This window comes from Phasianus colchicus, chromosome 1 (genome assembly GCF_987193195.1).
Source record: "Phasianus colchicus chromosome 1, bPhaCol1.hap1.1, whole genome shotgun sequence".
In the NCBI taxonomy this organism is placed as follows: Eukaryota; Metazoa; Chordata; class Aves; order Galliformes; family Phasianidae; genus Phasianus; species Phasianus colchicus.
Genome location: NC_143436.1, coordinates 53,806,384 through 53,827,418, shown reverse-complemented (window position 1 = coordinate 53,827,418; position 21,035 = coordinate 53,806,384). Strand labels below are relative to the sequence as shown.

Here is a 21,035-nt window from a genome sequence, read left to right as displayed (position 1 = left end):
TCAGCACATGCACCATAGAGTTTATAGACAGTACAAACTCGTCTGCCTGACCCATGGACTGGCCTCCGGTTGCAATGTCGCTATACTTAGCTCCTGAGCCCCCTCCTGTGCTGATTCTTTTGGCATTGAATACACATAATACATCTTTAAAAGGAAAGAATAACGCCCTCCTTCCACTCAAAGGCTAAATGGAGAAAAGCTTTGTTCAAACACAAGTGCACGCAAAGGCTCCAAAGTCATTTTCTTGAAAATGGCTGGGAATACTTTCTTTCTTTGCTTCAGAGCTTTTTCTTAATCTTTTTTTTTTTTTTTTCCCCTTATTTTTATGTAAATACTTACAACAATGGCTAATTCTCAGAAAAAAATGTGAGCTATTTCTCAGTGGGATTCTGGTCTGCCCATTTCTACATTCCAAACTTTTGTCTTTAATGCTGAGGTCTTGGCTAAATTATATAGCTCCACGTTTAGCTAGGTACTCCCTTTCCAGAATTAGCCTGTTGGGACTGAGAATTATTCCTGTTAAAAGCCTAAAATAAAATAATCTCTTCCAAATGACTTATTCTTGGCTCTGGCAACTGATTGTGTATGTATGCCCTAAGCTGTATTAATGTGGAAGTAATAGATCACAGAGAGCTTATAGCATTGTATATGTTACTCACACATTAAGCCTATGGACATGACATCACTGCCCTTGTGCTAGGCTCCGGTGATGGTGTAGCCAAAAGGAGTAACTGAGAGCATTGTTCTTCTCAGCTGCTGGGGCCATATTGACTTTGTGAATCATGCTCAGCATGCAGGGATGATACATCCCGTCATTAGTGTTACTAATGCAATGCCCTAGTCTAGAGGGGATGTTGCTTGCTCTAAGAAAACAGGGAAGAGCAGAAAAGTTTGGGAATGGATCACAAACTCCTTGGCATCTCTTAGCCTGTCTGAGTTCACTCATCCGTGGCACAGAAACAACAGTAAGATCTTAAGTTGTCTTGAGGCTTATATGAGATAATTATTATTTTTTTGGTGAATCCTATTGAGATGCTTAAGCTGACTGCAAGATGCAAAGAACTGACTTTGAATACCATCCTTTCTTTTATCTGTCTTTGGGCTGCTCAGAGAGGTGGAGAGCTGGAAGAGGAGGATTGCTCTGCTGGCTTTCTCTCTGAATAAAAGGAGCTGAAAGAGCCTAGAGGCAGACCTAATACCCATACATTTTGATTTTTACAGGTCACTATATGTGAGAAGATTTGTATGAGAAAACAATAATAATTTCACCATAAAAATGTGGATAATACAATTTTCAGTAAGTGTGAAAAGCTGGAATAAGCTGTGCTCATCATAGGTGACCATCATTAGCTTCAAGCAATTGTTTGCAGTCTTGAGAGGTAGAAATACTGCACAGTAAAGGGCCAGCAAAGTTTGTTGAAGAACTTATTTTTAAGCAGCCAAAATCCAGGACTCAGTGAGGATGAGGAGCAGTTAGCAGGAACTGCAAGTGATGGGACATGCTTAGCTGGAGCCAACAAGAGGAACAGCTAGTGGAGCCAGAACAGCTATATAAAGCAGCAAGCTGCAGAGATCAGTCAGTGGCTCCCACTACAGCTTAGCTGCAGCTCAGAAGAACCATCTGCTGCCCAGTAGCTGAGTGGTGGGGGCCCCAAACTGTCAGCTGTGCAGAGAGTTTCCAGATCTGAGAGGAGCAATAGTCTGCTGTAGTGACACTTCAGAAGACAATGAGAGATGGCTTTGGTAAGTACCCCTGTGCTATAGGAATGGGTATCCATACCAGTTATTTTGTATATGCTCCTTTGTCTTTTTCTCATTTTTCTTCAGTGCCGTTCTGTTAAACCATTTATGATTTGTGGCAAGGAAGCAGAGTTCTGTGAATGCTGTTTAATTTTGTCAGGTGGGGAGTGGGAACACAAAATTCTGGTTATTAGTGACCCTTAGAAACTGAACTCTGCCTCTGTCAAGGTTTGGATGAAAGAATTCACTTCTTGCTTCCTTCATTTCTTCCCTTGGTACCACAAAAATGGGGGTTCGGTTTTTATATACAACTAAAAGAGATAGGTAAAGGGCCTGAACATCTAACAGTCTAGCAATTTTTTACACCTTTGCTAAGCAGAGTTTGAGTTCTTCTCTGCATCTGAGGCATGCTTACCATGTGTTGGTATCAGTATGTGAAGGTGTGTAGGAGCCAGATATCAAATCATGGTATCACAGGGCTTAGAAGGGACTTCTGGAGATCATCCCCCTGCTAAATCAGGTTTCCTACAGTAGGTTACACAGGAAAGCATCCAGACGGGTTTTGAACATCTCCAGAGAAGGAGACTCTACAGCCTCTCTGGGCAGCCTGTTCCTGTGCTCTGTCACCCTCAAGGTAAAGTTCTTTCTCATGTTTCTATGGAACTTCGACTGCTTCACTGTCAGTTTGTTGCTCCTTGTCCTGTCGCTGAGCACCACCAAGAAGATGGAGTGCGGCCCCATCCACTTAACACGCCTCCATTAGATATTAGCACTGATAAGACCTTCCCTCAGCCTTCTCTTCTCCAGGCTGAACAGTCCCAGGGCTTTCAGTCTTTCCTTGTGAGGAAGATGCTCTAGGCCCCTCACCATCTCAGTGTCCCTCCACTGGGCTCTCTCTAGATGTTCCCTGTCTTTCTTGAACCGGGGAGCCTAGACCTGGACACAGCTCTCCAGGTGTGGCCTCAGCAGGGCAGAGCAGAGGAGGAGGATCACCTTCGACTTGCTGGCTGTGCTCTTTGTAATTCACCCCAGGATGCCACTGGCCTTCTGGGTCACAAGGGCACACTGCTGGCTCGTGGACAACCTGTTGCCCACCAGGACACCCAGGTCCTTCTTCACAGAGCTCCCTTCCAGCAGGTCAGCCCTTCACCTGTACTGTTACATGCGATCATTCCTCTCCACGTGTAGAACTTTGAACCTTCCCTGGCTGAACATCATCCGGTTCCTCTCTGCCTGTCTAGCTCCAACTCATAACATCTTGCTTGATTTTATTCCATATATTCACTGTACTGTTGGATATTCATGCTGTAGACCAGACAGTGATGTCTATTGGGAAAACACAGTGTTCTGCACATGAAGTCACATGAATGTTTTCTCCCCAGGGGATACTGACCAAACAAAACCTCTGGGGATATGGGGTACAAAGGTGGCCAGGACATCCTGAAGAGCAAACTCAACAGCACAAGTCAAAATTCTGTAGCCTGGACTTAAGTATAGGTCAAAAGAGCCCTGATGAGTTCCTGGGTAAATATCCAGCAGGAAAATCACATACCAGCACCAAGGCACTGCACTCTGTTACCTGAGCTAGCTGGAGAAATATTAGGTGAGCCATGTCCCCGTGACATTGTCTTATCCCTGGAGGATAGCGTTCTGAGTGTTTTGAGTTTCACCTAGGAAGACTGAGGAAGGAAGTGGTTGCTGTTTTGTTCCCCCTGCAAATGGGGCCAGAGGTATGCTGTGATGCCGTAAACATTACCCAGAGCCAGCAGGAAGCTTTTTTCAGCCAGCCCATGGCCACCTGTGAAAAAGCTTCTGTTCTGACTGCCTCTCTCAGGACTGTGCTCCTAGACCAGTACAAACAGTATAAGCAGTGTAAAAATGTGTTACATGTGCCCTCTTTGGAGTCTTAAGACTGCTTTTAACTCTTGCTAAGGTGAAAACAGCTTGAAATGCGCTCTAATATATCAGAGTGCCCTTAAGCCTGAGAGACTCCTTCAGTCATAATTAGGATGAACAGAAGCCTGCTGGATCCTGGCACAGGGGATGCAGGTACAGACTGGCCTGAGCTTGCCCTATAGCCCTGCAGGACTCAGCTGCAAGGAGAGGATTACTGGAGTGGGGGGGTTGGGAGAGGGAAGGGACATCCAGCCTCTTGCAATACCTGTCCACTAGCACAGGATTGAGAAGAGGCTGTGTGAAGGACTCTGTTATCTACTTTGTCATCACCCTGTTTGGTATTTGCACTCGCAGCCCAGTGCCCTCTGCTCCCACAGATGCTGACTGCTGTACACAGAATCACAGAATCACAGAATGGCCCAGGTTGGAAGGGACCTCAAGGATCCTGAATCTCCAATCCCCCTGAATTTCCAACTCCCCTGAGTACACTTTTGTGGGAGCTCAGCGCTGTTGAACAGAACTCCCTGTCCAGGGCAGGAGGCTTCGCTAGAATCAAAACAACCAGCTCTGCCCCATTTGCATAGTAGTTAATGTGTAGGAAGCAAGGAAGGCACAAGCTAGAAACACTCTGGGAATTTCAAAACCCTTACAGAGATGAGTAGGAGGGGACTGCAGGGTGTTTTGAGCTGTAGCAGTACTGGTGCTTGTGCCAAGGCTGACCAGCTCCCACGGCAAGCAGACAGCTAACCCTAGTGCTGCCCTGCCCTGCCTTGTCCTACTGAAGGCTGGACACACTACTGCATCCAGCCAACTCATTCACTTGCATTTTATTTGGATGGACTTGAATCTATTCCCATGCTGTTCCATTCACATGGACTTGATCTACTGCCATGCTCCTCTATCTATGCTGGAAGAAAGTCTAGAGCAAACTCACCTATGCCATTAAGTGTCCTTTTCATTGCTACTCTTGTTGGATCTCCTTAAATGAGATCATAAGGTGTCTAACCTACTGCATCTACAGCTTTCTGAGCTCCCCCATTAAGAACAGCATGTTCTGCCTATTTCCCACAAAGGGGAAGGCTTCATGTGCAAGATGCTGCAGAGAGCCTTTGCCCCCACCCAAAATCTTGTTTTTCAGAATGACGCACAGCCTGTTCTGCTGTTACTTAATATACAGTGAAGTCACTGCTTTCCTCTCCTTCAAACTGCTCCACCCTCAATCAGGAGGTCTGCTTCTCCACCCTTTGGCAAAAGAGCTGCTTGGGGGTGGAGGTGAGTTTAGTAGCGGTGTTGACCATCCTCTCTTTTGGGAAAAAAAATAATTAAATATAAGAAGTCTAGTCCTATTAGAGGGCTGTTCTGGAGCTGGAATCAGGCCTGACAGCCTTCCCCCCTTTAGTGCTTTAGTATTTCATGTGAGCTTGTCTATGTAAGGTCATGCGTGTGAGTCTATGGGTCTAGCCTAGGGCACAAGGAAGTGTGAGAGTATAGCACACCATTTGACTGTTCCTCATCTATTTTCCTACCCTGGGGGGAAGATTTCACTGAAATACCCACCCTGCTCCTACGACAGGTGGGAAGAGGAGGCAGAGAAGTTGGTGGTGTGTATGGTGTGATGTGGGGCTAGGTATTCTGCTCTGCTCAGGCTTTGCTGACGAGCAGAGAGAAATAAGAAAGATCCTCAGAGCCAGCTTCAGCTGCCTCATTTTGCCTTAACTCCACCAGCAGCGTGAATGCAAGTAGCCCAGAAGCTGCATATACACACACCAGCATCTAACAGTCCCTTGGGGAGCATCAGGCCAACAAAATGTGCCTGGAACACAATGTGGTGTAGCCACTCTTCCTTCCCACCCCTGACATGCCCTTCCCTGCATGCTGGTGGCTATTCTGAAAGGGTGCTTGCTGTAGAGTTTGCTGATTTGAAGACACCACAGGCAGGGGAGGGAGGCTTGGATTGTGTTCTGCTTCCTTGGAGAGGAGAGTGTTGACAAAGGGGCCATGGCATCATGGGGAAGGCTTTTGGAGAATGCATTCCCTTCAAGAGGTGGTACAACCCTCTCAGAATCTCTGTATGTAAAGGGAGAGATCTGCAAATGTTTAGAAAAGAAAGTGTACTGAGGAAGGAAACATAAAAAATATGTGCAGGAAACCTGCCACAAAAGGGAAGTCAAACTTTTCAACTGGTTCATGCAGAGGGTGACAACTTGTGGGCACCACTCCCATATGAGGACAGAGGTAGTGGGGAACAGAGCACAAAAATTGGAGGTCTGGAAAGTGAGGCAGCAGCTGGTCCTGTGGTCAGGCTGGCTGGCTTTCCTGGGTTTGAAGGATTGTGCCTTCACCTACCCTAGAGCAAATGTAGTTTTCTTTCAGCTTTGCTGAAACTTACTGAGGAACTCTCTGCATATGCAGATTCTGATTGGTTCGGCCATTCCACATCAGTTCGTGGCTTCTATTCCTCCTGTCACCCCTTTTCAGCCATTTCCTTGCTGAAACAGCTGTTAGCTTTACTATGCTAACTCAGATGCTTTATAATTACTCACATCAAAATAACTAACTCAAGAAGAAAGCAATAAACAGAGAAGCCAAGGGTCCCACAAGCTTTGTTATTTGTTTATGTGGAGGTAGAACCTCACTCAAAAAATAGCAACCCCTTCATGCCAGGTGCTGCACAAAAGCAGAACAATAAGTCTATCTCCCAGAGGGAGACATATCTCAAAATCACATGAATGATTTTCATATTAGCTGAGGCAGACAGAGTGCACAGAAATAATGAGCTAATACTAGTTAATGCCAACGGTCTAGGACTTCAGCTTTGCCATTGTTACAGAGCTTGCATTCCTGGGTCAGAGAAACCATATTTTTGGGAAGGTTCAGTGGAAATGGTTTTGGGACTGTACCAAGGTCCTCCCAGGATTCCAGTTTTCTTAGTCTTTAGCCTCAAAGGAATTTACAGCTGGCTTAGGCAGAGCTAGAAGTCCCCACAGGAAAAAATTTGTTGATATTCAGTCTTTGCAGGACAGAGGGCTTGTCTGTAAAGGGCAGCACATGTATCTGGCCACATCCACTGCACCACACCCGGGGCTGCTCCAAAGTGGATAGAGTTTCAAGGACTCACATGACTGTCCATCTGTCCAGGGATTATTAGGAAAACCTGTATATGGTTTATGGAAGGGCGCTCCCCACTATTCATACCTTTGGTTTGGACAGGGCATACAGAATCACAAAATCACAGAATTGTTAGAGCTGGAAGAGACTTCTGGAGATCATCCCCCTGCTAAATCGGGTTCCCTACAGTAGGTTACACATGAGAGCATCCAGATGGGTTTTGAACATCTCCAAAGAAGGAGACTCCACAGCTTCTCTGGGCAGCCTGTTCCTGTGCTCTGTCACTCTCAAGGTAAAGTTCTTTCTCATATTCCGCTGGAACTTCCTCTGTTCCAGTGTCTGCTGCCCCTCGTTCTGTCGCTGAGCACCACCAAGAAGATGGAGCGTGGCCCCATCCACTTGACACACCTCCATTAGATATCTATAAGCATTGATAAGATATCCCCTCAGCCTTCTACTCTCCAGGCTGAACAGTCCCAGAACTCTCCACTATTCCTCATGAGGAAGATGCTCCAGGCCCCTCACCATCTTGGTGGCCCTCCACTGGGCTCTCTCTAGAAGTTCCCTGTCTTTCTTGAACCAGGGAGCCCAGACCTGGACACACCACTCCAGATGACTCAGCAGGGCAGAGCAGAGGAGGAGGATCACCTTCCTCAACCTGCTGGACACGCTTTTTGTAATGCATTCTGGGGTATCAAGGGCACACTGCTGGCTCACGGCCAACCTGTTGCCCACCAGGACACCCAGATCCTTCTCCACAGATCTTTCTATCCAGCAGGTCAGTCCCTAACAGCCTCTCCTTCTGAAACTGAAACAAGCTGCCAACTTTGCTCTTAAAAAATGAAGAGGATATTCAGACATCTGTAGATCTTCCAGGAAATCTGTGGGAAGCCAGAGTCAACCTGGGATGCCTCCTGTGCCCCCACATGTGCTCTGTTCACTGCCAGACTTCTCCAAAAAGCTTAGCTGTACTGTGTCTCTGCTGCCAGCAGCGCTGGCTACAGCTGTCAGAGTCCTGCTGCATCTCTGTATAGTGGAAAATACTCCCTGAGTAGCATAACCTCACCTAGAGAAATACCTGCAGTGCATGGAAAAGAGACATTGGCAAGTCACTAGGCTTGTTTTTTATGCAGACAGACCATGTCCTGCTAGCCAGCACAGAGAGCTACAGGCAGCCTTCTCCAAGATGTCCTAGTCAGTATTTTGTTTCTGGTCCAAATCAAAACCAGGGCAGTCTGCCCAATTAATAACAGAAATCTCCCCTCTGTCAACTCAGGGACTACTGCTCTTCTGCTCTGGAGGGGAATAGCAACTACCTTCTCCTAGACAGCTTCTCAGAGCCAAGGTCTTTTATATGAGAGACCTTCATATTACTCGCCTGACTCAAACCCTTAAATCTTATCAACTGACAATAAGGGTTTTGAGCTGATTTCTTAGCCCTGAACTTACTTTTGTTATACAGCCAGCTTCTCTTCCAGATTCCTTAGGGGACTATATGCCTTTTTACTGTTCTCAATACCACACATATATCACTCAGAGCATATAAAGAGTAAAGCATCCTCCACAGATTTCTGTTGGTAAAGGATGGAAGATTCAGGGGAAGTAACAGACCCACTTGTTGCTCAAGTTTATGGGAAACATTGGCTGAGATGGGAGACATCATCTCAAACCTTTTAACTTACGTCTGCATCCTGTGGTGCCTCTGGTCGTCAGATTCATCACAAGCTGTAGGGCAAATGTGGTGAACCATAAAACACTGGCAGCACATGAGCACAGGAGTGTAAAACAGGTACAGGCTCAGATTTCTGTTAACATCACACACATACAGTATGAATACCACATCCAGCAAGCTTGTTAATCCCTGGCACTGCAGCTTTATTGTCACTGTGTTCATTGTGAACCCTCTCTAATGTGTACTCTGTGCCCTTTTGCAGAGACTTACTCCGCCTGTTGCATCTGAATCTTGGGACAGTGTGGTTTCGGTTTTCCTGGAGAAGAGCGTGTAAGTAATAAATGCATATCTGGCATAGTCTGCATAGAAAAGGCCATGGGATGTCCATGGGATGATAACATCTTTGGTGGTTACCATAAAAATTTCAAGAATAAGTCATTCTTCTCATACACTTCTTTAAAAAAAAACCCACAAACTTGGTATGCTAAGAACTTCTAATATGAATATATCTCCCTTATTTGGAAAAAAACAAATTGTGCTTCCAATTTCCTGATCCCACTTCATTTTTGATATTTGACCTGCAGATTAGAGGTTTTCACGTCATCTGTCAGCCCACAGAGAGTATCCCAAGGTTCAATATGTGTGAGAGATAAGAAAGAGACATTAGGAACAGGCCAACCACAAATAGCTAAAATTAACTCTGAGAACTGGAGTGCTTAATTCTCTAAGGAACGCTAGTGAAAGAAAGAAAATGGTTGTTTTCTAAACTCCCACTTATTCTGCTGCCTCTCAGAACTTCTGGCTCGCATCCCTGTTATTTTAGAGGATTTCCCCCACCCTTTCCCTCTCCACTGGCCATCGTTTTCCTCTTTTGTAAATTCAGTACAGTGTGACATGGGATTCCTGCTCCAGCAGTAAGTTGCTGACTGGAAACAGGAAATGGGGGCCTATTTGGAGCTCAGCCTCTATGATAACATGAACATCACACCCACGTGCAGACAGGGATGCTTCTCACATATGGCAATGGTTATCAGCTCCCCCTTTTTCTCCTCTACTCTCTTCCCTGAAAGGGCTACAAAACCCTCGAGGGGTCTTGAGCTGGAAGCAGTCTTTCGAAAGCATGGCTTGTGAAGCCTCAGTTATCACAGAACATGATTTCTTGCATAATTCTTTTAGATTCTCTGAGGCCAGTAAATTGGAGACTGTAAATCTCCACATGACCAGAGCATATGGCCTTTGAATAAGACATAGAGTGAATTACAGAGTGAGCCTATCTTCTGCAGAATCTGATTAAAGGAATCCTTTGAGAACTTTCCCTTCCGTGCAGCCATAGGCATGCCTTTACTGCTGCTCTCCCTCCTCCTTCTCACTAATGCCTGATGGAATAAGAGTTTTACAGCACCAGTTTCTCCCTCCTTCAATTTCTTATTCTCAGAAGACTTTTCTCAAAATAAAGCTGAATGGCTATGTAGCCTTCAGACTATAGTTTCAAGGAAGTAAAAACTATTTAATTGCGTTGATATTTGTGGAAACACCTTAGGGGAGTTGGAGATATTGTCTAATTTGAGGAGCTAGGTTCTGTCTCTGCAGTAAGGAGAAGGAAAAGCTCTTGTATTCACTGGGAATAAGATTTTACTTCCTCCAGCCAACTCTCTGTGGTGCTATTTGCTTACAGTCGTGCTGTAAGCTAATGCTATACTAGCCCCCTTAGGCTAAGTCACAATTATATATGATTTTCACTGTGAAGATTTATTCCGGATGGGGCAAGCAATTTCAAATGAAGTAAAGATTTCCCTTTCTAGCCTGTTCCTTCCTCCTCTGTGAGGCAGGTCTGCTTTTTTTTGATGCTGCAATAAATAATTTTATCTGAATAGTGAGAGAGAATTGCAATGCCTTTGGAAGATATCCCTATAGCTATGCTGTGAGATACGGGATATCAGACTGGTGCCTTATATTCTGACCGTAGTAAGGATTTATCTGTGCTAGTAAGACCTCCAATCCCTCCTTCCCCTTTCCACTCACCAAGGTGGTGGTTCTGCTGACCTTGAACTGGAGCAAGATTTCAGTTAAAGAATGCTTGGTTGAAATCTATGTAACATGAAGACAGCTTAAATGAAAAAGCCTAAAATGCTTGTCAATCTAATTTTCATACTTTCTAGTGCTAGGATAAGATTGATGGAGAGCCACTTCTCTGTTGGTAGGACCTCTTACTGCTCAGACTGCTGTTTTCTGTGGGTTATCTCATGAGTAGATCTCTCTGTAGATCCCCCCTGTGCATTGCAAAACTTTACACCGAGAGCCCTTTCTTCCCAATCCTCAGCTAGGTGTCTAGGGAGAGCTTTAAGCATTGCTTCAAACCATTGCTACAGATACTGGGAGAAGGAAGAATGGGAGCTGTGAGGCATTAGGGAGGATGAGAGGAAAGGAGAGGAGAGTGGAGGTCAGAGGTGACATCCGCAACCACCAAAAATGTTCAGTATCTCTCCAGCCTTGTAGCACTTCTGATGAACCAATGAACTGGAACAGCCCAGGCTCCCACAGCCAGGCACTTGGTTTAACACTGCACTCCTGGCCAACACTCTGCTCAAGGTTTGGTAGAGCAGAGGTACAGAGAGGTATTTTCTTGCTCAGGGCACATGTTCAAGCTGTGGCACCTTGATAGCTTTGCTCCTGCTGTGGAATCTATATATGAATTCAACACATTCCTGCTTCATTCCCAGGCTGGATGTGGCTCTGGGTAGCCTGGTCTAGTGGTTGAAGACCCTCTATGGCAGGGGGGTTGAAACTAGATGATCATTGTGGTCCTTTTCAACCCAGGCCATATGATTCTGTGATTCTATGATTCTATGATTCCTGCCAGCTCTGGGTAGTTGTCACTGCTGCTTCTGATACACATTTGAAGTCCTTTTTTCTGGGCAGTACCAGTGGGGTAAAAGAACATTCAACCATACTATGTGCTTCCCATTCAAAGAACACTCCGCACCCAGTGCTCTCCGCTACCTGTTGCTCTTGCTACAAACTGAGTTAAAATTAGGAGTTGAACTCTGCAAGTATAGAACACTGTTTCTTTGAGCTTCTGCTATTAAAGCAAAATATTGTAATCCTAGTTCCGTGGTTCCTGGTAAAGGTACTTTCATTCAGTGCGAAGGAAAAACAGAGGAAGTTTGCTCTGTTCCTCTTTCTTGGCTTCACCTCCAGTTGTGCTGCATCTGGTTACAGATTAACTCTTACTGCACAATGCCCATTACCAGTCACAATGAAAACTAAGGTGCTTTCCTGCATGAACAGAGGAAAGCACAACCGAGGGATTGCTCAAGCCCTTTGCATAAAGGGGAACGAGGATGGTAGACTTCTCTTGCTTTCTTCAGTGGAGAAAGAATACTGTTTTCACACTGCACTAAATCAAACACTGATCTTTTCACTGCCAGCATTAATACATGAGGTGTGGAACTCAGACTGCAGATCTGAAAGAGTCCTTTGATGAGTGCGTTATTCGTCACTCAGGAAGAATAAGACAATAAACAAATGACAGAATCCTCCTCATTCCCGGCTGCAGACCTACCATCTCCTCATCTTTTGTCTCACACTGTGTGCCAAGAGTTATGGAGAAAAATTCCAGAACAGTGAGGAAACAGAAGTGCTGCCTTTTGCTCTATAGAAGAAATAGTTCTGTCCTTGAAATTTCACATCAGAAACCCCCAGCTTCTTGTGCCTTGGACAGTAAGTTTGTGTGGGAGAGATGTGTTGTAAATGAAGCTGTTGCTTACAGTTACAATACACTGGTAATTTGGGAATACAGGAACAAAAGCACTGAAAAAGTCAATTTGGATTTTAAAAAGTCCTACCCTGAGGCAGTCATCTCCATTGGGACCTATGCACGGAGGAACTTCTCACTTTTGACACTCACGTGGTGACGTGCCAAACAGGAATCGCTGACTTTGATCCCTGCTGAGACACTGTCCCATCATTAGAGACCATCCTTGTAACTAACACCTTTGTTTGCAACTTCAAGTAAGAATCTGGGAACAGCTGGACTATGGGGATGAAGCGATTTGGCTTATTTTTGTGGGAAGTCTTTGCAGGTTATGCAAGAGAGCAAAAGACAGCAAACTTTTCCTGCAGCTGCACCTGTTATGCAGGTAAAGAAAAGGCCATTCTTTCAGACCCAATAGCCTGACAGTGTCTCCTGGCTCATTAATGTAACAAAAAGAGGAATGCCAGCTCCCTGGCCCTCAACTTTCATGCATGCATACAGTGATTTCACAGAATTTCAACATGCTTTAGAACCAGTGGCACATCCTAGGGATTGGCTGGCCTACTGGGTGTGGAGGGACCGCAGCTCTGCTAGCCTCAGCTGGCACACAAAGTAATGTACAAGATATGGGGCCATTGCCTCCTGATGGGATCTTTCTCTGTCTCTTACCTTAACATGGTGTTGTGGAGACCACTGTATTGTAGTGTCTCTGATGTGTAGGAAAAGGGGAGAAAGATTATGCTGAGAGAGGAGGGAGTTCAGTAAGTGTCCTCAGAAGGCTGGTGAGAGGCAGAGAGGGAAGGGGAGAAGAATCTTGATGCTCAACATGACAAAAACGTCCTATCTTCAGTCTAGTCACCTTGCATCCCAAGAGAGACTGGGCTCAGCTCCTCTATTTCTCCATAGCTGTTCATCCTTGCCAGCAGCCAGGTCAACCCTTGAGAGAGATGAGGGATGTCGTGGCTTCTCCCCATGTCACTTCCCAAGGGGACTGAAAAGCAACAAGATTTTCCTCTATACATTCCTGGAAGCATTCAAGGTCAGGCTGGATGTGGCTCTGGGCAGCTTGGTCTGGTGGTTGGTGACCCTGCACATAGCAGGGGGGTTGAAACTCAATGATCATTGTGGTCCTTTTCAACCCAGGCCATTCTATGATTCTATGATTATCTCTGTCAAGCAGCACAAGAATGGGGGTTGTGAGCAGAGAGACTTGCCTGTCTGCCTTGCTCACACTGGGGAGTTATTTGGCCCTCCACAAATACATCCAGCAACTGCAGTGGCCAGTACCCTCCCTCATGAAAACGTACAGCAGGAGGGGGCAGATGAGTATTTGAGATTACACTGACAGGTAGGGTTGTGGAAGTGCTGTTCCACTCTTGAAGCTGGACAGGACATAAGGCTACAGTGAAGAAAGCAATGGGATCTCTGACATTCACACAAACCTTCAGGCTCCCATTTCACTGAAAGGAAAGCTTGCTCCATAGGTGTTCATGCAACTGTGAAGGGACCAGATGTTACTGTTTTTCTGTGTCTATGCCTTCCTCCTCAAACTCCCCTCCTAGGCTTCTACAGAGATACTGTCTTCTTCGAGTTACACTGATAGAAATGTCAAACCTTGATTACAGTCACAAATCTACAGCTCGTGAACTCTGCTAGCCACAATGCCACAGAGCTGCCTTAAAGCTCTCTTAAAAATGTGAGGCATTTCAGTCATTTTAATTACTGTGCATTGCATAAGCCAGAAAACTGTTCATACAAAGGAACAACTGAAAAGTGATTTTCAGTTGCTCTCTCCTCTCAGTGCCAGCCTCCAAAGCTCTGTGAACACCAGCTCTTATTACCATTTGAAGCACCTCATCTATTTGAAATCTCTTTGTTCAGTCACTTAAAGCTATTGATGCTGTTACGAAGTGGTTTAAAAGCAAAACAAAACTTCAATTTGGGAATAGCTACAGCAGCATGAAAGCAAAGCAAGAAAAATGGAAAAACGTATTATAAACAAAAATGAGAGAAAATTAATTGCTTTGGAATGAGGCATAGGCAGGTAGAGCCAAGCAAATCATATTCCGTTCCCCGCCCCTGACTCTGTCAGACCATCTAATCATAGCCTCCTGGCTTGAACCCTGCATGGTACTGAGCCCTTTGGCCCGAATCCAGAAATGCACTTAAGCTTATATTTAATTTTGTGCATGTAAACGACTTCAGTGGAGCATCTTGTGTGCTTAAAGTTGAACACGTGCCTGGATTGGGGCCAAAGTGCGGAGTCATGTGCATGAAACATTTTCAACTCGATAAGGCTGTTAGAAGATATTTCCTGGTCACCTTTCTGCAGCTGATGCCACATCACAGCCTGATAGGAGGATCCCCACATTACTGAGAGGGTGATTTCATATTCAACAGTCCCTTATAATGCGATGCTGTTGGTGGCACACAGTGCCTGTGTTCTGCTCCCAGACTGGGTGATCTCTGCAAGCACAATCTGCGAAGGATCCATGAGGATTAAACACAACATAGGACCATTAGAGCTGATGGAAGTTTAATGGTGTATCTCTAATTAAAAGCTTGGGAATGGGATAGTGTTACCTGCATCTGGCTTGCAGACAGGAAGGTGACATAATTCCTCTGCAACCTCAGAGAAAGAGATCAAATAAAAATTTTTTCATATATATAAATAGAATCAAAGACATTTTTGAATAAAGAGTCATCTTGTTTTAAGTAGCAGATGAAGTCCATTGATACAACAGTTATTAACAGAGTTTTTTTTTCCAACCTCTTTTACACACAAATTATGGTAAATGTGATAATTTAAAAAAAAGAAGTCTTTCTCAAAGTAAAGTGTCAGAACCCCCCCCCCCCCCAACAACAGACATTCTGAAAAAGATAATGAGGAAACAAGAGCATCTTTTGTTAATGCAATGTATGACCATTTCATAGGGTTGTCTGTGACATACCAAGGCCTTTGACATGGTTCCCTCCCACATCCTTATCTCTGAATTGGAAAGATACAGATTTGAAGGGCGGACTATTTGGTGGATGAGAAATTGGTTGGAAAGTTGCAGCCAGAGGGTTGTGGTCAATGGCTTTATGTCCAAGTTGGTGAAAAGCAGTGTCCCCCAGGGGTTTGTCTTGGACTGATATTCTTTAACATCCTCATCAACGACGCAGATGATGGGATCAAGTGCACCCTCAGCAAGTTTGCTAATGACACCAAGCTGAGTGGTACAGTTGATAGGGCAGAAGGAAGGGATAACATCCAGAAGGACCTTGACAAATTCAAAAGGTGGGCCCATGTGAACCTAATGAGGTTCAACATAGAAAGTGCAAAGTTTTGCACTTGGGTCAAGGTAATCCCAGATATGTATACAGACTGGGGGAAGAATTCCTTGAAAGTAGCCCTGCCATGAAGGACTTAGGGCTCCTGGTAGATGAAAAACAAAACGTGAGCCAGTCATGTTCACTTGCAGGCTGGAAGGTCAACAGTATCCTGGGTCGCATCAGAAGAGATGATTGTCTCTCTCTACTCTGCCTTTGTGAGGCACTGTCTGCATTACTGTGTGCAGGTGTGGGACCTACAACTCAAGAAGGATGTGGAGATGTTGGAGAGGGTCCAGAGGAAGGCCACAAAGATGATCAGAGGGCTGGAGCACCTCTCCTATGAAGACAGGCTGAAGGACTGGACTTGGTTAGCTTGGAGAAACAAGGGTGTGGGGAGACTTCATTGTGGCCTTCCAATATTTAAAGGGAGATTATAAACAGGAGGGAAATCAACTTTTTACACAGATAGATAGTGGTAGAACAAGGGGCAATGTTTTTAAACTAAAGGAGGGGAGATTTAGATTAGATGTCAGGGGGAAATTTTCTACTGAGAGAGTGGTGAGGTGCTAGAATAGATTGCCCAGAGAGACTGTGGATGCTTCATCATTGGACATTTTCAAGGCCAGGTTGTATGGGGCCTGGACAATCGGATCTAGTACTTGATCTAGCATTTGGCAGCCCTGCCTATGGCAGAGGTGTTGGAACCTGATCATCCTTGAGGTCCCTTCCAATCCAAGCCATTCTATGATTCTGTAATTCTATGACATAGTGTGGGTGTGCTGTCAAAGAGAACATCAGATGTCTAAAAAGTCCTTTCCTACCTGCTATATAAAAGCAGAAGTGCAGTGACATCTTCTACAGGGTGTGGTGCTGAACTGGTGTAAAGGATGTGAGGGTTATTAACTTCAAAAAAGGTTTTCAGGACAAGATGAAGCAACTTGGCAGCTAAACAATTTGGAGTGCTGATGGAAGGACTCTACAGCCATGGATCTAGTCAAGTTACTATAGACAATCTGTAAAAAAATGCCCACAGTTCAGTAACATTTAAAATTAATATACTGTTCATGGAGGTGACAGAACTGTTTGAACTGCAGGCTGAACTCTCCTGACTTAATCTGTGCTTTGCTTGGTTTAAGCCAGCTGAGCTCCGTGAGGAGTTGGGTTGTCTTTGGGCACTACATGTGTCAGGATTTTTTAAGTTGGTGGTAGTGAGTGTTATTTCTTTTGTTTGTTTGTTCATTTTGTTCTTTGTTCTTTTTTTTTTTTTTTTTTTGGCCCAAATTTCCTGTAGTTTGATTAAGCCTTTCTGTACTAATTACATTCAGATGCTTTTGTCAGTTCAGAAGCAGCTTTCTGCCAGTGTCTGGAAACCCTTACAGCTCATTGTGAAAGGTGATCAGAAGAGAAGAGAATATGCCTTTAGTTCATTTACATCAACACTTTATGCCTCTTGAAGGACCATCCCAAAGTGACTTTATCTCAGCCTCTATGCCTAGCTCTGGGCTGATCCTTTCCAGCTACAAACAGGACTTGCGGAAGGAAAATGATATTAGCAGTTATGCTCTTGATGTATTCTTCAATGAGTATGTATGGAAGCAAATGTAATTCTCTCTCCTGACACTTAACCAAGACACTCAGCTTAACATTGCTCTTTTTGTGAAGAGTGAATTCTTCAGATACTGTAAGAAACTTTACATGAGACACAAACATCTCTTGCAGCACAGTGCCCCCTAGCACTGTCTCTACACATTCGTGCACGACTGAGAGAAGAAAGCCACTTTACTCAGCCAACACCTGCAGGACATGGCTTTCCCTGGGAAATTTCACACCAACTATTGACCCAGCCCAGTCATGCTTAGCTTGTGGGATCCGACAAGATCACAGCATGAAGTGGTGTGGCTGCCCAGTAAAGCAGAGAGTTCCTTAATTGTGTTCAACAGTGTGTTCTTGGTGGTGGACTGAAATAACATAGATTTCTTTATTTGGTGACATAAATCAAATGTGAACTCTAATTTTCTCATATGAAGATCAAGGTCTTTATTTTCTCCTTCTTTACTTGCCATGTTTTTAATGGCCATATAAGGCTTAAAGTTTTGTCTAGCCAAAGGAGCCCAATGCTAGTTAATTTTGTTTTTCCCTCTGCAGTTACTCCCACACAGACAGGGCATGGGGTGGGGACTCCGAATGAGTTTTCCTTTCAGTTCCTTAATTGACTTTGTGTTACTTTGACCACATAACAAAATTTTCTCATATAAATAAATAAACAGAACTCTTTCCTGGCTATTCCAGAGTGTATTTTAGTGATAGAGCTCAAAACGGAGAGGCTAATATTGAACATCTAATAGATACAATCAGAGGATAATACATAATAGCTCTATTTATGAGGAAACTAATATATAAGCAGGTAAAATGATTTAACAGAGGCCTCCTAGCAGGCCATGGGCCAGACTGAGCTTTCCCGAGTACTATTTACCTGTGATTTGCAATGATAAAGCACTCTCATTTCTGTGTATGCTAAGTGGCAAATAAATACCATTATTGCACAATATCCAGGTCCCACTGGAGTGTTATTATTGCATAGTATCCTGCATCCCTACTACTAAAGGAAAGTTCAACTCTTTGAAATGGAATACCTAGGTGTCAAAAAAGCAGACAAATGAGCTAAGTCCTTCCTGTTCAGATACAGGTACACACCTCTCAAATTGCAGCAGAGAAGACCGTGGTTCACCATGACACACCAGACAACCAGAGCATCATCCCTTCCCAACAGCTGTGCCTTGCCACTAGGTCAGACTGCAGCACTCCTTTTCAGCACGGTAAGTAACTGCAGATTACTTCGCTGGGTTACATCTGAAAAGTTAACTAGTTCCTGTAATCAGCACAAACTTGGTTTTACTTTAACGAGCTTAGTCAGTCCCAATGTAAACAAGCCTGAAGGAAGGAACCTCAGTAACTTCTAGCCCTCTTCTTTCTCCCTTTGCAGAAAGCAGGGTGAGGGTTTTTCAATCTCCTCTGGATGTGTCCCGTGTCTGTGCATTACAGGCACTCAGTGTTTACGCAACACCCAGCATCTTCAAAGCTTGTTATAAAGTATTCAGCTTGCTAGTCCTCGGAACACACCAGAGAGGTGTTATTACAGACATGAAGAAACCTTCTCAGAGGATCTATTTGGACAGGTGGTGCTGGAGATGTGATTATAATCTAGTTGTGTGGAGGCCAAAGTCTCACTTATTTACACCAGTGTCAGATTGTGGAATAATTCTGTTTCTCTCAGGTACTGATCTGAGATGCTGATAGATCAGGTGCATCATGATGTTGGTGATATCAAACTTTTTAACAACAATAAAGAAAAAACGAAAGTGCCAGACACACCTCATTTTTCTTCCGTGTTTCTCTGCTGAGATCAGTGGAATTGTTCCTTGTTTACACTCAGTGTGATTGAAGTGACAGCCCAATCTGACAGATTCAACCTCAGTCCTAGTACGTGGAGCTGACAGCCCAAATACCTAAGGAGCTTTTTGCATGGGGTTTCTCATATTGTAATTTGAATCCAAATGATTCTGACACTAGCATGCCTACATCTAATATCCTGTTTAATGTCCTGATTCATGTGTACCTGTATAACCTGTTATCACCTCAACACCATCTGATTTTTTTCACTGCATTCACTAACACACATTGCTATGAAGCTCCATCGCCATTACGCCAATTACACAGACAGGGATTTGAAGCACAGTGAGGTGAATCTGTCACACAGGCTGTCCGTGTCACAGCAAGGAGAGGAACCTACATTTCTGTAGAGCCAGGAACTGGATTTGATGTTCCTTATGGGTCCCTTCCAACTTGGGATATTCTATGATTCTATGACTTCTGCTGTTTGCTTTGTTATTTTGATAGCCACTTCAATCTTTTGTATACCTTTGCCCTAAATGAGAGCCTGTTTCCACGAGACTGGATGCTTTAATTTTATAGGGGTGGTATGATTAAAGAAAAGGTGTAGGCAGACTGTGGTTCACCCAGATGGAGCAGAATTGTAAATCTACAGGCTTAGCTGACTAGAAATTTAGGACAGCTGGTCCCTGGCCTTTAATACCAGCATCATTTATAACTAGACATGCTTAAATCTTGTAAACCCCACAGAAAGTACTCTGACATTACATACACTGGTTTGATACAGTGATTAATCACCCCTCGGTCCCCTCTGCAGGATAATAAGGCTGTCTGCATCCTGCAGCTGGCAATCTCCTTCCTTGCTGTCCCAGCTCTACTATAACATTTACATTTCTCCGACTGATAGAAATGTACTGTTCCAAAAGGGGATAAGGGAAAACAAAACAAGCAGGACTTTTCAATAAATTCCTCTAAAGCCGCTCTGCTAAAATACACTTTGAGATTAAACGTTGGGAGTGTCTGGGTAGATGCAACACTGCTTTCCCCAGCTCGAGCCCTTGCTGACTGCCATCCTGAGAAGGACGAGTGGTGGGGAGGCAGGAGAAAGGGCACTTGGGCAGGATGAAGGGCCACAGAACACCATCCTGGCAAGGGGTTCAGCTAGCACCTCTCCCCATCCTCCTTTTGCTGCTTACTGAAGGAGGAAAAGCGGTGAGGTGCTGCTTTCCTGAAAACCCTTCGCAATGCCGTTTCCTTCCATCTCCCGCAGCCAAAAGTCAGCTTACAGACAACTGACATGGCTGTAAGAAAAAACACCCCGAGCTCTGCGAGCAAAAAGCAACTCCACGAGCGTGTGAGGCGCCTCTTTCCTCTCGTGAGGGGAGGCAGAGCCTGGCTGGGGCGGACGGGACTGTGTGGGGACACAGCCGTGCAGGCGGTGGTGGATAACTCAGGGGTACAAATGCTTTCATTTTTACAAGCCGCAGCCCCTTCTCCTCAGGGGGACTTTTCCCCTGGGGCCCCTACCTGCGCCACCAACCTAACTCCCTCCCGCTCGCGGCGCTCCCCGCTCTATTCCGTATAAGGCGCTGAAGCCGCGGCCACCGCCCCGCCCCGTCCCGCTGGCCTCTCCCGCCGATGAGGTAATGCGGGGTTCCTATTGGTCGGCTGCGGCGGCGCCCCCGGAGCCCGAGAGGGCGCGATCGAGGCTATAACTCGGCTCACCGGGCAGCGCGGCACAGCTCGGCTCGCTTCGGCCCCGCTCAGTCGTGCAGCGCTGCGCACTCGGGCTTGCTCCGTGCCGCCGAGCGAGGGCTGCGCTACCGAGGCCGAGAGAGAGGCGGTGTGAGAAAGTAGCGAGCGAGCTGCGAGCAGGCGAAGCTCGAGTCAGGCGAACAGAACAGCGACTGCAGCTCGAAGCGCACCCCGGGACAGGCAGCATGACGGCGTGGCTCGGCTTCCTCGCCGTGTTCCTGTGCAGCTGGAGCCTGCGGGACCTGGTGGCGGAGGCGTGCACTTGCGTCCCCATCCACCCGCAGGACGCGTTCTGCAACTCCGACATCGGTGAGTGGCTCCGTCCCAGGGCTGCGGGGCTGCTACCTGCCCGCAGCGGGGCGGGAGGGAGCGTCTCGCCGTGGGGCGTCCCGCACCGCTCCGTTA

General features: G+C 45.5%; 3 protein-coding genes across 7 annotated transcripts in view; 2 read left to right on the top strand and 1 right to left on the bottom strand.

Annotated features, from left to right (window-relative positions):
• SYN3 (synapsin III) overlaps positions 1-21,035 on the bottom strand; it is a 235,705-nt gene that overhangs the window by 78,779 nt on the left and 135,891 nt on the right. The window lies entirely within an intron of this gene.
• On the top strand, positions 360-19,110 carry LOC149919610 (uncharacterized). 3 transcript variants are annotated; one of them, XR_016467913.1, is made up of 4 exons: positions 360-1,743; positions 2,272-2,374; positions 8,679-8,746; positions 18,166-18,499. XR_016467913.1 is itself a non-coding variant. In XM_090143183.1 (4 exons), exons 1-4 carry the CDS (start codon positions 6,944-6,946, stop codon positions 18,478-18,480), a joined length of 309 nt encoding a protein of 102 aa, XP_089999309.1. In that variant the 5' UTR covers positions 6,446-6,943; the 3' UTR covers positions 18,481-19,110. The 3 variants fall into 3 exon arrangements, 1 of the variants encoding a protein (XP_089999309.1); XM_090143183.1 differs by lacking the exons at positions 360-1,743; positions 2,272-2,374 and adding an exon at positions 6,446-7,036 and having other exon boundaries at positions 18,166-18,301; positions 18,469-19,110; XR_016467909.1 differs by having other exon boundaries at positions 360-2,374.
• The window catches only part of TIMP3 (TIMP metallopeptidase inhibitor 3), a 36,295-nt gene continuing 35,824 nt past the window's right edge, over positions 20,565-21,035 (top strand). The window contains exon 1 of the mRNA XM_031600071.2: positions 20,565-20,939. Coding sequence (XP_031455931.1) covers positions 20,816-20,939 — 124 coding nt within the window. The 5' untranslated portion in view covers positions 20,565-20,815. The remainder of the gene's footprint in view (positions 20,940-21,035) is intronic.

Excerpts from the sequence above, each read along its gene's own strand:
- LOC149919610 (XM_090143183.1), top strand. The coding sequence starts at position 6,944 with ATGAGAGCATCCAGATGGGTTTTGAACATCTCCAAAGAAGGAGACTCC. Across the intron at positions 7,037-8,678 it reads TGTGCTCTGTCACTCTCAAG|AGACTTACTCCGCCTGTTGC; the intron begins GTAAAGTTCTTT and ends GCCCTTTTGCAG. Across the intron at positions 8,747-18,165 it reads GTTTTCCTGGAGAAGAGCGT|ATACAGGTACACACCTCTCA; the intron begins GTAAGTAATAAA and ends CTTCCTGTTCAG.